At 49.1% G+C, this 15,773-nt stretch overlaps 1 protein-coding gene across 2 annotated transcripts; it reads right to left on the reverse strand.

Annotated features, from left to right (window-relative positions):
* Positions 1-1,175: 1,175 nt before the first annotated feature.
* Positions 1,176-14,915, reverse strand: wfikkn2a (info WAP, follistatin/kazal, immunoglobulin, kunitz and netrin domain containing 2a). Of its 2 annotated transcripts, none has more exons than XM_072483864.1 (2): positions 14,347-14,915; positions 1,176-5,386 (listed from the first exon to the last, which is right to left on the reverse strand). In XM_072483864.1, the coding sequence occupies exons 1-2, from the start codon at positions 14,542-14,544 to the stop codon at positions 3,875-3,877; spliced, it is 1,710 nt and encodes a 569-aa protein (XP_072339965.1). In that variant the 5' UTR covers positions 14,545-14,915; the 3' UTR covers positions 1,176-3,874. The 2 variants fall into 2 exon arrangements, with proteins under 2 accessions (XP_072339965.1, XP_072339966.1); XM_072483865.1 differs by lacking the exon at positions 14,347-14,915 and adding an exon at positions 5,984-6,355.
* Between the last annotated feature and the right edge of the window lie 858 nt (positions 14,916-15,773).

Below are 15,773 nucleotides of genomic sequence, written 5' to 3' on the forward strand. Positions count from 1 at the left end.
GCTCCAATCTCCGCTGAATTGTTCCCCCAGTCACATGACGTTCTTGCAATGTACATTGTGCCATTTTATTGGAAAGGGGAGCATTCCTCATTTCCCACTGATTCGCAATGGAAATTGCTCCTGTGTGTAGGTATTGGTGGAGATGAAAACCTCCCAGGTGGAATAGCTTGCCAGCATGCAGTATCTGAGCACAGAGATGACGAATAGATGTATCAGAAAGTTATCCGGTGGGAATGTTTCACCGTGAGAGGAGAAACAGCTTGAAGGTTTAGCAGGAGCACCATCAACATTGACAAGAGACGGAAGTAGACCAGCTATATAAATACTGTGGCTACAAGAACAGGTCAGAGGCTGGGAATCCTACGGTGAGTAACTCACCTCCTGATCCCCCCCCCCCCCAAAGCCTGTCCACCATCTACAAGGCACAAGTCAGGAGTGTGATGGAATACTCTCCACTTGTCTGGATGAGTGCAGCTCCAACAACACTCAAGAAGCTCAACACCATCCAGGATAAAGTCACCCACTTCATTGGCACCCCATCCAGCACCTGAAACATCACTCCCTCCACACTGATGCACAGTGGCCGCTCTGTTTACCATCTAGAAGATGAACGGCAGAAATTCACTAAGGCTCCTTCAACAGCACCTTCCAAACCTACGACCTCTAGTATCGTCAAGGACAACAGGTCCATGGGAACATCACCTCCCTCCAAACCACACACCATCCTGACTTATACAATCATAGACATTTAAGCCATTGATGTCTATTTGATCCATCCACCAGCTAACCAGGAGCCATCCAGCCTAATGCTGCTTTCCAGCACCCAGTCCCTGGAGTCTGGCACGTCAAATGCATATCTAAGTGCTTCTGAAGTGTGTGAGGATTTCTGCTTCTCCCACCCTTTCGGGCTGTGTGCCCTGGACCCTCCACCCTCCGGAGGAAAGGATTTCCCTTTGAATCCCCTCCTAAACCTCCTCCGAACCATATCCCACTTCCTTCACTGTCACTGGATCAAAAGCCTGGAATTCGCTCCCTAACAGCACTGTGGGTGTACCTACACCACATTGAGGGCAGCAATTAAAGAAGGTGGCTCACCTCAAGGGCAATTAGGGATGGGCAAAAATTTTTGACATCACACAAATGACTATTTAAAAAGACAGAAGAATGCGGCAGAATGGAGGCAAACTCAATCATATTTTATTCAGATTAAATAATCAGGCAGTAGGGCACTATATCCAAGTACAAATAAATAGTATTTACAGTTATTGTAAATTCATTCACAGTAAAATCAAAAACATTCTACAAATGGTTTCTTCTTATTCGAATCAATTGTTGAACTATTTACAAAATCACATTGTTCCCACGTTGGCAGCTCAATCCCAATCATTGAATTTTTATATCATTATGGCAACATTTCAATTGGGGATCACAAGTCAATATCTATTTTGTTATACAATTGTCTCTTACCCATCCCCAGTGTCCCCATCAAACACTCCCAGGACAGGTACAGCATGGGGTTAGATACAGAGTAAAGCTCCCTCTACGCTGTCCCCATCAAACACTCCCAGGACAGGTACAGCACGGGGTTAGATACAGAGTAAAGCTCCCTCTACACTGTCCCCATCAAACACACCCAGGACAGGTACAGCATGGGGTTAGATACAGAGTAAAGCTCCCTCTACGCTGTCCCCATCAAACACTCCCAGGACAGGTACAGCATGGGGTTAGATACAGAGTAAAGCTCCCTCTACACTGTCCCCATCAAACACTCCCAGGACAGGTACAGCATGGGGTTAGATACAGAGTAAAGCTCCCTCTACACTGTCCCCATCAAACACTCCCAGGACAGGTACAGCACGGGGTTAGATACAGAGTAAAGCTCCCTCTACACTGTCCCCATCAAACACACCCAGGACAGGTACAGCATGGGGTTAGATACAGAGTAAAGCTCCCTCTACACTGTCCCCATCAAACACTCCCAGGACAGGTACAGCATGGGGTTAGATACAGAGTAAAGCTCCCTCTACACTGTCCCCATCAAACACTCCCAGGACAGGTACAGCACGGGGTTAGATACAGAGTAAAGCTCCCTCTACACTGTCCCCATCAAACACACCCAGGACAGGTACAGCACGGGGTTAGATACAGAGTAAAGCTCCGTCTACACTGTCCCCATCAAACACTCCCAGGACAGGCACAGCACGGGGTTAGATACAGAGTAAAGCTCCCTCTACACTGTCCCCATCAAACACTCCCAGGACAGGTACAGCACGAGGTTAGATACAGAGTAAAGCTCCCTCTACACTGTCCCCATCAAACACACCCAGGACAGGTACAGCACGGGGTTAGATACAGAGTAAAGCTCCCTCTACACTGTCCCCATCAAACACTCCCAGGACAGGTACAGCACGGGGTTAGATACAGAGTAAAACGCCCACTACACTGTCCCCATCAAACACTCCCAGGACAGGTACAGCACGGGGTTAGATACAGAGTAAAGCTCCCTCTACACTGTCCCCATCAAACACTCCCAGGACAGGTACAGCACGGGGTTAGATACAGGGTAAAACGCCCACTACATTCTCCTAACATAATTTTCTCATCTTAGTTTAATAGTTGACACGTGCCATCTCAAGTAGCTGCACTAGCTGAACTAATCTCAGAGCCAATGCACTGTAACTTGTGATATTTGATGCTTCATACATTGGGCTGATGAACCCATGTGACTTTTTTTCGTAAATTTAGAGTACTCGATTCTTTTTTTTTCTAATTAAGGGGCAATTTAGCGTGGCCAATCCACCTAACCTGCACATCTTTGGGTTGTGAGGGTGAAACCCACGCAGACGCTGGGAGAATGTGCAAACTCCACACGGACAGCGACCCGGAGCCGGGACTGGGTCCTCGGCACCGTGAGGCAGCAGTGCTAACCACTGCGCCACCGTGCCTCCCTCAATGAACCCATGCGTTCTATGTGATCCTCCAACTAGTGATCCCAGGAAGAGTGCAGCTGTCTGAAGCTGCTGTGAAATTACAATGATCGGAAGAGGGTATCTGTCACTGGCTGCTGTCTCTCTCCCGCCCCCCCCCCCCCCCCAAACCCATGGTCTTTCTGTTGTGAAGCAGGTCCTCGAGGCCTGGGCCGTCAATGGTGTTGATAATTATCACTTTACACTGGGGGTCTGCTTGATTTAGTACTGTTTGCTCAGTGTGGCGTTAGCAGATCTCCCATTGGCCAGGCCAATCCTTCTTCACGCTCTTTACACAATTCTGCTGAGGAAAGTCGGGAATGTGGATATCCGATTAGTGAAAGGTTGAATTTGGTTGTTATGCGATGTGACCTATTCCCAAAATGATTGACCAACCGCTTGCGTGACCTCCTGCAACGGACTCAACCCCTGGGGTATTAGTGACCTTTCAGGAGAAGAATCCATCCAGCCCTCACCCTTGAGCTTTGAACCTATGATGCATGGTGGAATCATGATGTCACTTCCTGATCTATACAACATGGCGACTGTGAGTCTGACCTGAGGCCCTCCTATTGAATATTATCACAAAGAGGCAACTGAGAGACAGCAATAAGTACACAAATCATCAGAATTCATGGACCTTTAAACAGAGTAATAATTTGCTACTGTCCTAACACCGAGGGCTCAATATGTCATCACATAGGCCCATCATTGAGAAATGATCTTATCAATCATCAAAGATTTTACTTAGACATCTCGCAAGCCGTTAAAAATCTAGAAGTTAAGTGCTTATGTAATTAGTTTGTCTAAAGAGATTTTTTCCAAATAGCTTTTCATAAATGTATCTTTTTTTCTGCAAGGACACATCTGCACAAATACTGACCAATAGCCTATCGATCAATACCAGCCTATTGAAGTCCTGTCAGCTCCCTCAAAAGGTCACAGGTTTTCTTATCCTTGACCTCAAACAGTTTCTTGATCCGTTTCTCATTCACAGTCCTTACAAAACTGTGGGGCTGGAGTACAGCCATTCCATTGTGGACATCCCCCATAACAATGAGAGGACCATCTTCTGTGGTCATATTGGGACATGGGCAACTCCAGTCCATGTTTAACAGAGTGATCTCCAGGACCTCACTGCCAAAGAACTGAAGTCCCATCTTTTCATCCTTCAGGACTCTATCCACAGTAAACAATGCACGGCCAGAATCTGTCTCTTCTGTCAATTCAGTTATGCGCCCAACTATCACGTAGTCACTCTTGCAGTAGCTGGTCACTATCTTGAAGCGTGGTTTGCAGACTTTGCATTGCTGGCTCCTAGGATAAGGGCAGATCTCCTCGCAGGTCTCTCTGCTTTCAAAATTGTTTTCATTCCCACCACAGCCTCCATAGATGAAACTCTGGCACTGCTTCATCAGGCTGTTATAAGCCCATCGTGGATCCCACACTTTACAGGGGCCCTGCAAAGCTGGCAGATTGCAGATGTTGACAGGTTCGTTCATGCAGGTTGACATACAAGCCTCATAGGTTTCAAAGTGGTTCATGTTCCCATCACAGCGCCCATAATTAAAGGTGAAGCAGTTGTTTTTCTTGGAGTCATAATACCACCTGATTTGATGCTCTCCACAGATCTCTCTGTCAGGCTGTTTCAAACACTCGGTGGCTGGGATCTGAGTTGTGTTTTCAGAGTTCTGCCTCATCAGATCTTCCCTCTTGATCACTGATAGGGGGAAGTTTGCCCTTAAGAAGCCTCCAGGATTCCTGGCTGTGCAGGTGTAGATCCCAACATCTTGTAGTTGAGCGTTGTAAATTACCAGCTGCCCAATGTTGGTAACAACCACATTTCCGTTGACGTGATTGGGCCTCATGATGATATTCTCCCTCCCATCCAGCTCCTTCTCCCAAGTGATCTCAGGTCTGGGTCTTCCACTGACATCACAAAGGAAACTCACTGTGCCTCCCACATATGTGGACTGATGCACAGGATTGGAGAGCAGGGCAGGAGGCAGCACATCCTGGGAGGTGGTGAGTGAGTCAGCAGTTGTGGGGTGAGAAGTGGTCTGCAAGGGCGTGGGGCTAGTGTGTGGCCAGGTGACCTGATGGGTGCAGGTGACCACAGTCAGTGTGATTCCCTTGGTGCATGCCTCAGCATCCATATAGCACTTGTTGTAGTAGGTCAGCCCATCGGAGGCACAGGTGAAGTGCGGTTCCTTCTCACACCTGTCCTTGCATTTGCACACAGGTTGTCCATCCCAGATATCACATTCGGAGCCCTGCTGGACACACATGAAGCGGTCACAAGTGGCTCCTCTGGGCATCCCAACCGGTCCCTTTCTTCCTTTAATAGCCATGTACCTGGCGGCAACACAGCTCTTCAACCCACACACGTTAGGGCAACACTTCTCAAAAGTTTCACAATCCTGAGGGAATGAAAAGATAAAAAAGTTTTCAATAAAACAGGAAGTTTTCAACAACAACTTACATTGAAATGGTGCCTGGAATGTGGAATCCCAAGGTGATTGCAGGAATGTAAATCAGACAGAATTAGAGTCACATATCTTGGAAATGTGAATTTACCCTCTAGCCCCTTTAGCCTCTTGTCAAGGACCCCAGCATTAACCAGATGTTGGGCGGGTTCAGCAGCCCCTGCATTATTCTATTCTGGTATTGAGGTGTAAAAAGAGTTTTAAAAATGAGAGAGGACTCAGAGATTAGTCTGTTCCTCACCCACACGAATACTGCGCAATAGAGTCAATGTACTGCTAAATGGTGAAAGGCACTTTAGAATTGCAAGTTCCTTCTTTCAACAGGAACAGGCAGGACGATACTTCTGTATCCCATTTGATGGTGAAAAATCAAACCATCAGGGGGTTATTCCCCAGGGCTCCCCTCTGATTGGATCTAAACGTGGATCATCCAACACATATTCCTGGTTGGTAACCCTCCCACCAACTGCAACCCGCTCAAAATCATTCCCCACTTACTGCAGGAAAGTGCATAGATAGCAACAGACTAACCAGCTGCTGTACAACAACAGACACTCCATAATGTCCACCAGTGGGTTGGAATAATACTGAAGACAGGCAGCTAGTGCCTGCCACACACTGACCGCTGAATCGCACAGTCGATCGGGCAGAACAGATCCAGCAGCAAACAGCCAGCACAAAGACACGAAGAATGTGCATTCATGTGACCTCTTACACATCCTGAGGACATCCCAAAGTGCTGAACAATTAATGAAGTTGAATGTAGTCACACGACAGCCAGTTTTCACACTGACAGATCCGACAGACAGCAATGTGGTCATGACCAGGAAATGTGATTTTGTGATGTTAGATGAGGGGTAAGTATTGACCACGATACTGGGATAAATCTTCTGGTTCTCTTCATGGGCATCTTTTGCACCCACCTGAGATGACAGAAGAAATCTTGGTTTAATGTTTCATCCAAAAGATGGCACTTCTGACAGTGCAGCACTCCCTCAGTACTGACCCTCTGACAGTGCAGTACTCCCTCAGTGCTGACCCTCTGACAGTGCAGCACTCCCTCAGTACTGACCCTCTGACAGTGCAGCACTCCCTCAGTACTGACCCTCTGACAGTGCAGCACTGCCTCAGTACTGACCCTCTGACAGTGCAGCACTCCCTCAGTACTGACCCTCTGACAGTGCGGCACTCCCTCAGTACTGACCCTCTGACAGTGCAGCACTCCCTCAGTACTGACCCTCTGACAGTGCAGCACTCCCTCAGTACTGACCCTCTGACAGTGCAGCGCTCCCTCAGTACTGACCCTCTGACAGTGCAGCACTCCCTCAGTACTGACCCTCTGACAGTGCAGCGCTCCCTCAGTACTGACCCTCTGACAGTGCGGCACTCCCTCAGTACTGACCCTCTGACAGTGCGGCACTCCCTCAGTACTGACCCTCTGACAGTGCGGCACTCCCTCAGTACTGACCCTCTGACAGTGCAGCACTCCCTCAGTACTGACCCTCTGACAGTGCAGCGCTCCCTCAGTACTGACCCCCTGACAGTGCAGCACTCCCTCAGTACTGACCCTCTGACAGTGCAGCACTCGCTCAGTACTGACCCTCTGACAGTGCAGCACTCCCTCAGTACTGACCCTCTGACAGTGCAGGACTCCCTCAGTACTGACCCTCTGACAGTGAACGTGTCTCCACTTCACTCTCAGACAGAACATTCCGGATCCTAACCACTCGCTGTGTGAATCTGCCTCCACCACACTCTCAGACAGAACATTCCGGATCCTAACCACTCGCTGTGTGAATCTGTCTCCACCACACTCACAGACAGTACATTCCGGATCCTAACCACTCGCTGTGTGAATCTGTCTCCGCCACACTCACAGACAGAACATTCCAGATCCTAACCACTCGCTGTGTGAATCTGCCTCCACCACACTCACAGACAGAACATTCCGGATCCTAACCACTCGCTGTGTGAATCTGCCTCCACCACACTCACAGACAGTACATTCCAAATCCTAACCACTCGCTGTGTGAATCTGTCTCTCTCTCAGACAGAACATTCCGGATCCTAACCACTCGCTGTGTGCATCTGTCTCTCTCACTCTCAGGCAGTACATTCCAAATCCTAACCACTCGCTGTGTGAATCTGTCTCTCTCTCAGACAGAACATTCCGGATCCTAACCACTCGCTGTGTGCATCTGTCTCTCTCACTCTCAGACAGTACATTCCAGATCCTAACCACTCGCTGTGTGAATCTGTCTCTCTCACTCTCAGACAGAACATTCCGGATCCTAACCACTCGCTGTGTGAATCTGCCTCCACCACACTCACAGACAGAACATTCCGGATCCTAACCACTCGCTGTGTGAATCTGTCTCCACCACACTCACAGACAGAACCTTCCGGATCCTAACCACTCGCTGTGTGAATCTGCCTCCACCACACTCACAGACAGAACCTTCCGGATCCTAACCACTCGCTGTGTGAATCTGCCTCCACCACACTCAGACAGAACATTCCGGATCCTAACCACTCGCTGTGTGAATCTGCCTCCACCACACTCACAGACAGAACATTCCGGATCCTAACCACTCGCTGTGTGAATCTGTCTCTCACTCTCAGACAGAACATTCCGGATCCTAACCACTCGCTGTGTGAATCTGTCTCCACCACACTCACAGACAGTACATTCCAGATCCGAACCACTCGCTGTGTGAATCTGTCTCCACCACACTCACAGATAGAACATTCCGGATCCTAACCACTCGCTGTGTGAATCTGTCTCCACCACACTCAGACAGAACATTCCGGATCCTAACCACTCGCTGTGTGAATCTGCCTCCACCACACTCACAGACAGAACATTCCGGATCCTAACCACTCGCTGTGTGAATCTGTCTCTCACTCTCAGACAGAACATTCCGGATCCTAACCACCCGCTGTGTGAATCTGCCTCCACCACACTCTCAGACAGTACAGTCCAGATCCTAACCACTCGCTGTGTGAATCTGTCTCACTCTCAGACAGAACATTCCGGATCCTAACCACTCGCTGTGTGAATCAGTCTCCACCACACTCACAGACAGAACATTCCGGATCCTAACCACTCGCTGTGTGAATCTGTCTCTCGCACTCACAGGCAGAACATTCCAGTTCCTAACCACTCGCTGTGTGAATCTGCCTCCACCACACTCACAGACAGTACATTCCGGATCCTAACCACTCGCTGTGTGAATCTGTCTCTCGCACTCACAGGCAGAACATTCCGGATCCTAACCACTCGCTGTGTGAATCTGTCTCTCGCACTCTCAGACAGAACATTCCAGATCCTAACCACTCGCTGTGTGAATCTGTCTCCACCACACTTTCAGACAGAACATTCCGGATCCTAACCACTCGCTGTGTGAATCTGTCTCTCTCACTCTCAGACAGAACATTCCGGATCCTAACCACTCGCTGTGTGAATCTGCCTCCACCACACTCACAGGCAGAACATTCCAGATCCTAACCACTCGCTGTGTGAATCTGTCTCCACCACACTCTCAGACAGTACATTCCAGATCCTAACCACTCGCTGTGTGAATCTGTCTCTCGCACTCACAGGCAGAACATTCCGGATCCTAACCACTCGCTGTGTGAATCTGTCTCTCTCACTCTCAGACAGAACATTCCGGATCCTAACCACTCGCTGTGTGAATCTGCCTCCACCACACTCACAGACAGAACATTCCAGTTCCTAACCACTCGCTGTGTGAATCTGCCTCCACCACACTCACAGACAGTACAGTCCGGATCCTAACCACTCGCTGTGTGAATCTGCCTCCACCACACTCACAGACAGTACATTCCAGATCCTAACCACTCGCTGTGTGAATCCGTCTGTCTCACTCTCAGACAGAACATTCTGGATCCTAACCACTCGCTGTGTGAATCTGCCCCCACCACACTCTCAGACAGAACATTCCAGATCCTAACCACTCTCTGTGTGAATCTGCCTCCACCACACTCACAGACAGAACATTCCGGATCCTAACCACTCGCTGTGTGAATCTGCCTCCACCACACTCACAGACAGTACATTCCAGATCCTAACCACTCGCTGTGTGAATCTGTCTCTCTCACTCTCAGACAGAACATTCCGGATCCTAACCACTCGCTGTGTGAATCTGTCCCCACCACACTCACAGACAGTGCATTCCAGATCCTAACCACTCGCTGTGTGAATCTGCCTCCACCACACTCACAGACAGAACATTCCGGATCCTAACCACTCGCTGTGTGAATCTGCCTCCACCACACTCACAGACAGTACATTCCAAATCCTAACCACTCGCTGTGTGAATCTGCCTCCACCACACTCTCAGACAGTACATTCCAGATCCTAACCACTCGCTGTGTGAATCTGCCTCCACCACACTCACAGACAGTACATTCCGGATCCTAACTATTCGCTGTGTGAATCTGTCTCTCTCACTCACAGACAGAACATTCCAGATCCCAACCACTCGCTGTGTGAATCTGCCTCCACCACACTCTCAGACAGTACATTCCGGATCCTAACCACTCGCTGTGTGAATCTGCCTACACCACACTCACAGACAGAACATTCCGGATCCTAACCACTCGCTGTGTGAATCTGCCTCCACCACACTCTCAGACAGAACATTCCGGATCCTAACCACTCGCTGTGTGAATCTGTCTCCCTCACTCTCAGACAGAACATTCCGGATCCTAACCACTCGCTGTGTGAATCTGTCTCTCTCACTCTCAGACAGAACATTCTGGATCCTAACCACTCGCTGTGTGAATCTGCCCCCACCACACTCTCAGACAGAACATTCCGGATCCTAACCACTCGCTGTGTGAATCTGTCTCTCTCACTCTCAGACAGAACATTCCAGATCTTAACCACTCTCTGTGTGAATCTGCCTCCACCACACTCACAGACAGAACATTCCGGATCCTAACCACTCGCTGTGTGAATCTGCCTCCACCACACTCACAGACAGTACATTCCAGATCCTAACCACTCGCTGTGTGAATCTGTCTCTCTCACTCTCAGACAGAACATTCCGGATCCTAACCACTCGCTGTGTGAATCTGTCCCCACCACACTCACAGACAGTGCATTCCAGATCCTAACCACTCGCTGTGTGAATCTGCCTCCACCACACTCACAGACAGAACATTCCGGATCCTAACCACTCGCTGTGTGAATCTGCCTCCACCACACTCACAGACAGTACATTCCAAATCCTAACCACTCGCTGTGTGAATCTGCCTCCACCACACTCTCAGACAGTACATTCCAGATCCTAACCACTCGCTGTGTGAATCTGCCTCCACCACACTCACAGACAGTACATTCCGGATCCTAACCACTCGCTGTGTGAATCTGTCTCTCTCACTCACAGACAGAACATTCCAGATCCCAACCACTCGCTGTGTGAATCTGCCTCCACCACACTCTCAGACAGTACATTCCGGATCCTAACCACTCGCTGTGTGAATCTGCCTCCACCACACTCACAGATAGAACATTCCGGATCCTAACCACTCGCTGTGTGAATCTGCCTCCACCACACTCACAGACAGTACATTCCGGATCCTAACCATTCGCTGTGTGAATCTGTCTCTCTCACTCTCAGACAGAACATTCCAGACCCCAACCACTCGCTGTGTGAATCTGCCTCCACCACACTCTCAGACAGTACATTCCGGATCCTAACCACTCGCTGTGTGAATCTGCCTCCACCACACTCACAGACAGAACATTCCGGATCCTAACCACTCGCTGTGTGAATCTGTCTCCACCACACTCACAGACAGAACCTTCCGGATCCTAACCACTCGCTGTGTGAATCTGTCTCCACCACACTCACAGACAGAACATTCCGGATCCTAACCACTCACTGTGTGAATCTGTCTCCACCACACTCACAGACAGATCATTCCAGATCCTAACCACTCGCTGTGTGAATCTGTCTCCACCACACTCACAGGCAGAACATTCCGGATCCTAACCACTCGCTGTGTGAATCTGTCTCCACCACACGCACAGACAGTACATTCCGGATCCTAACCATTCGCTGTGTGAATCTGTCTCTCTCACTCTCAGACAGAACATTCCAGATCCTAACCACTCGCTGTGTGAATCTGTCTCTCTCACTCTCACAGACAGTACATTCCGGATCCTAACCACTCGCTGTGTGAATCTGTCTACACCACACTCACAGACAGAACATTCCGGATCCCAACCACTCGCTGTGTGAATCTGCCTCCACCACACTCTCAGACAGTACATTCCGGATCCTAACCACTCGCTGTGTGAATCTGCCTCCACCACACTCACAGACAGAACATTCCGGATCCTAACCACTCGCTGTGTGAATCTGCCTCCACCACACTCACAGACAGAACATTCCGGATCCTAACCACTCGCTGTGTGAATCTGTCTCCACCACACTCACAGACAGAACATTCCGGATCCTAACCACTCGCTGTGTGAATCTGTCACCACCACACTCACAGACAGTACATTCCAGATCCTAACCACTCGCTGTGTGAATCTGCCTCCACCACACTCTCAGACAGTGCGTTCCAGATCCTAACCACTCGCTGTGTGAATCTGCCTCCACCACACTCACAGACAGTGTGTTCCAGATCCTAACCACTCGCTGTGTGAATCTGCCTCCACCACACTCAGACAGAACATTCCAGATCCTAACCACTCGCTGTGTGAATCTGCCTCCACCACACTCTCAGACAGTGCGTTCCAGATCCTAACCACTCGCTGTGTGAATCTGCCTCCACCACACTCACAGACAGTGTGTTCCAGATCCTAACCACTCGCTGTGTGAATCTGTCTCCACCACACTCACAGACAGTGTGTTCCAGATCCTAACCACTCGCTGTGTGAATCTGTCTCCACCACACTCACAGACAGTACATTCCAGATCCTAACCACTCGCTGTGTGAATCTGTCTCCACCACACTCACAGACAGTACATTCCAGATCCTAACCACTCGCTGTGTGAATCTGTCTCCACCACACTCACAGACAGTGTGTTCCAGATCCTAACCACTCGCTGTGTGAATCTGTCTCCACCACACTCACAGACAGTGTGTTCCAGATCCTAACCACTCGCTGTGTAACAATGTTTTTCCTCAGGATGCCTCTGCATCTTCAATCTGTGCCCTCTAACTCTTTAGCCATTGGAAATAGTTAATTCTTTATTTACTCAATCTAATCCTTTCCTCTCTATCGTGTCTCCTCTTTTTTTATGTAAATTTAGAGTACCCAATTATTTTGTTTCCAATTAAGGGGCAATTTAGCGTGGCCAATCCACCGACCCTGCACATCTTTGGGTTGTGGGGGTGAGACCCACGCAGACACGGGGAGAATGTGCAAACTCCACACGGACAGTGACCTGGGACCGGGATCGAACCCGGGTCCTCAGCGCCGTGAGGCAGCGGTGCTAACCACTCCGCCACCGTGTCACCCCAAGTCTCTCCTCTTAGCTTTCTCTGTAAGAGCTACCCCAGTTTCTCCGTTATCCAGCTAACACAATCTCCCATTCCTGAACCATTGTGTTTCTGTACACTCTGCAAGGTTTTCCTTGTTACCCTGCTCAGAATTAAACACAATATTCTAGCTGCAGCCAAACTAGTGAGTTATACAGATCAGCCCCTGCCTGCATCCTGGCCTCTCTTTGTAAAGTTATTACTTTGTTAACCTGTCCTGAATCTCTTCTGGATTTGTTCACAGACACACTCAGGTCTCTCTTGTTCCTGAACCCCTTCCAGTCTTGTACCATTCAAATTCTCTTGATTCAGCTCATTCTTCTCACTAAAAGGTAAGACTTCCCAATTATATCCACTGAATTTATTCTGCCATGCATTCCATCTGCCCATTTCTGCCCTCTTGAAGATTGTCACAGTCTCCCTCTAAAGTTTGCGGCACGTCCCAGTTTTGAAACATGTGCCAATGTCGAATTTTTGCCTGTGCCCTGAGCGAAGTTATCGATGCAGATCAGAAACATCAGTGTTTCTAATACTGAAGCCTGCGCAACGCCAAGGTCCACCTTGCCACAGTTGTCAGAACTCTCCCTTCGGCAGTCGCTCTTGCCCTGACAGCTACTCGCGGACCAGGGAAGTGTGGGACTCGCAGAGTTGTGATTTATTCTGCCGACCTGCTGCTACTCATCGACAATCGAGTGAACTCTGCACTAAACTTTCTGCAATTATCATCCCGAGAGAGCTGGGGGTGGGGGGGGGGGGGGGGGGGGGGTTGTAGATGACAGGAAAGCTAGTTTGGGAACGTGTCCTGTCGCTAAGATGCAGGTTCATCCTGATATTGTGAGGAGCTTGTCAGGGGTCCCTGAAACATTCAACCGAAATTCGCAATTGGCCAGGAGTAGAAAGTCTGGGTAAAGGGGAGAGTCAAACTGTTCAGAGGAAACCCTGAAGCTTCAACCGGATCAAACACACAGGGAGTAGAAAAGGCAAATTTTCATTATCCTGCAAACCTCGACATCGTGAAATCTTTCCAATCCAGGGCATGTGTTCCTAAACATAGAAGGCAAAGGTGATGGGAATCTGGGAAGGGAATTAACTTCCTGAATCAGGGAATGGTCTGGGAAGAAATATTCTGAAAGATATTCCCCCACCTCCAATACACAGACCCCCCAAAGGAGAATCGGACAACTGGGAATATATCCGGAATTCAAATGGAATTGTTTGGAATAGGTTAATAACCCGACAAAAAAGGACATTTGTGTGTGCCCCAGGTCCCAGCCCATTACTAACTAGCACCCCGAGTTATCTCACACATTAACAATAGAATCCTCTCCAGTTTGGGAATGAAATAAACGTCATTTGGAGCCGAGAGTTACCTGGTCGGTCTCACACTCCCGGGAGCAGGTGCTCTGGGCATCAACCCACAGACTGGGCGTCATCTCATTGGGACAGATGCCAGCGTGCGTATACTTCATCCGTGATACCGCCACATTCTCAATAGGTAAAGGAAGGAGGGCGAACAGAACTGGTGCCAGCGACATCCACATTCTCCCAGCCAACACAATCCACCTCATGATGTCAACTGCTGCTCAGTGTTTAAACCTCAATCAATAATCTGAAGAAAACTTTGATTTCTCATCAATAGTCTCTCTCCCTCGCTTTCTGCCACTATCCTTCTCTCTTCCTCATGCAATTCTCTCTCTCGCTATCACTCTGTCCTCTCTCTCTCCGTCACTATCAGTTTAACTAAGTGTTTAGCTCTCTCTCTGTCTCTCTCTGCTCACCAAGGCTGCCTCAGTCTGACCACACAGGATTATTGAGTTTCAGCTCCTCGTGATTTTTGTCGAAAAGCGAATAGTTAATGAGATTTCCTATCACCCTGCCCTATTTATATGCTGCCGCCTGGGGAATCAGTCTGGATGAAGGTTGACATTCTCACTGACCGACCCAGTCACAGCCTCTTGGTGACAGTAACAAATTGGTGCTGCAAAAGTTGGAAATAGTTGAAAGAGTTTGAGCACGTGCCTGTGCAAAGCTGGGACTCTATCAGGAGGGGGGGGAACACCCTCCACTTCACACAGCACAGCCTGCCCTCACACAACTCAACCCCTCTGCTACACTGCAATGACAGGTCGATCTCTGCACGGGAAACTTAACTCCAGCAGCTTTCAACAGGGGCATTCCTCTTCACATTGTTCAAAAACACACACTCCTGCAAGAATTATAAAACAAGTGCCATCTTGGTCTGAATCGGGGAAGAGTTAATAACAGGAATTGTTTCATTAATAGAATCAGGAAACAAAGAGTCCGCATTGTGGGATTGTAAAGGATAATATGTCCAGTTAAGCCGGCAACCATAATTCATTCTCACTATCCCATTAACTTTCACTATTTTATTCACATTGCTCAAGTACACACAGTGGTGCAGTTCCGCACATACTGACTCTCACTGGGGTACGGGTCCCACACACACTGACTCTCACTGGGGTACGGGTCCCACACACACTGACTCTCACTGGGGTACAGTTCCACACACACTGACTCTCACTGGGATACAGTTCCACACACACTGACTCTCACTGGGGTATGGGTTCCACACACACTGATTCTCACTGGGATACAGTTCCACACACACTGACTCTCACTGGGATACAGTTCCACACACACTGACTCTCACTGGGATACAGTTCCACACACACTGACTCTCACTGGGGTACGGGTCCCACACACACTGACTCTCACTGGGGTACGGGTCCCACACACACTGACTCTCACTGGGGTACGGGTTCCACACACACTGACT

The sequence above is a fragment of the Scyliorhinus torazame genome, chromosome 18 (assembly GCF_047496885.1).
Source record: "Scyliorhinus torazame isolate Kashiwa2021f chromosome 18, sScyTor2.1, whole genome shotgun sequence".
In the NCBI taxonomy this organism is placed as follows: Eukaryota; Metazoa; Chordata; class Chondrichthyes; order Carcharhiniformes; family Scyliorhinidae; genus Scyliorhinus; species Scyliorhinus torazame.